We start from the raw sequence: 2,051 nt of genomic DNA on the forward strand, positions 1-2,051 counted from the left end.
ATGGATTCCAGATTTGCTTCTTTGATTCTCTTCCTTCATCTGTTGTTTCTGCTGGTAACATAAAACATGCTACAACATTTTCTTAAATTATTCAACTTCATTTGCCAGTCTGCTAGCTAATATGAATATGCGCCTTAAATTTGCCCAAGTTTTTTTGACGTGGTAGGTTCTCTAACTGTGAGATGGTAATATACCTACTCTAATTGTTACATCGTTCCCTGTCGGATTTCTACTGTGTTCTAGGAATTTGAGCCCAAAATTCTGATTTCGTTGAGAAAGAAGCAAAGGAAAAATTGATAATGTCCTTGTACATGTGCTCAATTTCGATTGATTTTGTTTTTGTTCCCCTGCTTCATCATTTGGTGTCGCTTTGCTGTTAACATATGCTTGAAAAACTGAATTGATACTTACTGTAAAAATATTTCCGAGTTCTACAGGCCAGCGGAGTTGCCGGGGTACAGGACAATCAATTCTGGATATATGACAAGAAAGGCGATGCACTGGACAATCAATTTTGGATATATGACAAGAAAAATGATCATTTGGATAAACAGGCATCCGCGTATGTTACGAAAGATGTTGTGGATAAACAACTTGCTCCATTTGACAAGAAAGATGACAGCACAATTGGCAATCAATTGAGGGCTATAGATAAGAAAATTGATGCAGTGGATAATCAGGCGTGGATCTATGACGGAAAAAGCGGTGGAGTCGACAAGCAGCTGTGGATCTACGATGGGACAAATGATGCAGTAGATAATCAGGCATGGATCTATGATAGGAGATATGATGGAGTGGCCAAACAGGAGGTGTGGATCTATGACGGGAAAAATGATGCAGTTGGTAATCAGGAGATATATGATAAACATAATGGTGATAATCAGGAGATACACAATGGAATAAATGATGCAATGGACTATGACAGAAAAAATAATGCAGTTGGTAATCAAGCATGGATATATGATAAGCATAATGGTGGCAATCAGGACATAACAGGGACAGGACATACATCATCCCACCTATATCATACGGATCCAACAGGACACACATCATCCCACTTAGATCATATGGATCCAACACTCTTAGGTTTCTTCAGATTGGAGGATTTAAAGGTAGGAAAAACAATGTTCACCAAATTCCCCGAAACAGATCCCTTGTCATCTCTTGTATTGCTGCCCAAAGCAAAAGCAGACAAAATTCCTTTTTCCTCAATGGAATTCCCAAAACTTCTTCAATTCTTTCCCTTCTCTCAAGAATCTCCCCAGGCCAAAGCCATGGAAGATACGCTAAGAAAATATGAAGCTAAGCCCATCAAAGGAGAGAAGAAATTTTGTTCTACATCCTTTGAGTCCATGCTTAATTTTGCCAGAGGGACACTTGGGTTGCAAAAAAATGTCAGTATTCTGTCAACAGTTCACCTCACGAGATCAGTTGCCGGACTACAAAAGTACACAATAATTAAAGTTCCTGTACGAATTTCAGCACCGAAGATGGTGGCATGTCATACCATGCCTTACCCTTATACAGTTTTCTATTGTCACTCTCAAGAAAGTGAGAGTCGCGTGTATAAAGTTTCCCTGAATGGTGAAAATGGTGACAGGGTTGAAGCTATTGCTGTTTGTCACATGGATACCTCTCATTGGAGCCCTGATCACATCTCCTTCCGTGTGCTTGGAATTGAACGAGGAACTTCCCCTGTTTGTCATTTCTTTGCTGCAAATCACCTTGTGTTGGTTCCATCTACTTCAGTTTAGTCCAGAAGTTGTGCTTAAGTTGTTTGCCGTGTGGTGTTATAGTTTGTTTGGCTGTGATATCAAAAGTTTCATCTTACCAACTCAAAAGGCCAGTCCTGTTGAGGTTCAATTCGACTAGCATGATGTAATATGTACAAACAGATGCATATGATGGAAATTTGAAAAGAAGATGCATTTGTCTTTTTGAAACTAGATTTTAAACGAGAAATTGCCTAATTTTGAAAGAAAAGTCATCATGCTAAGCAATCTCAATTTGTAACCTTAACCAGCAAACTGGAGTTAAAGCTTAAGGACGCC

The 2,051-nt window shown here is 39.1% G+C and overlaps 1 protein-coding gene across 1 annotated transcript; it reads left to right on the forward strand.

Annotated features, from left to right (window-relative positions):
- LOC113760305 (BURP domain-containing protein BNM2A-like) lies at window positions 1-1,754 on the forward strand. The gene is made up of 2 exons (XM_027302859.1): window positions 1-54; window positions 438-1,754. The coding sequence occupies exons 1-2, from the start codon at window positions 1-3 to the stop codon at window positions 1,752-1,754; spliced, it is 1,371 nt and encodes a 456-aa protein (XP_027158660.1).
- The last annotated feature ends 297 nt before the right edge of the window (window positions 1,755-2,051 follow it).

This window comes from Coffea eugenioides, chromosome 2 (genome assembly GCF_003713205.1).
Source record: "Coffea eugenioides isolate CCC68of chromosome 2, Ceug_1.0, whole genome shotgun sequence".
Classification (NCBI taxonomy): Eukaryota; Viridiplantae; Streptophyta; class Magnoliopsida; order Gentianales; family Rubiaceae; genus Coffea; species Coffea eugenioides.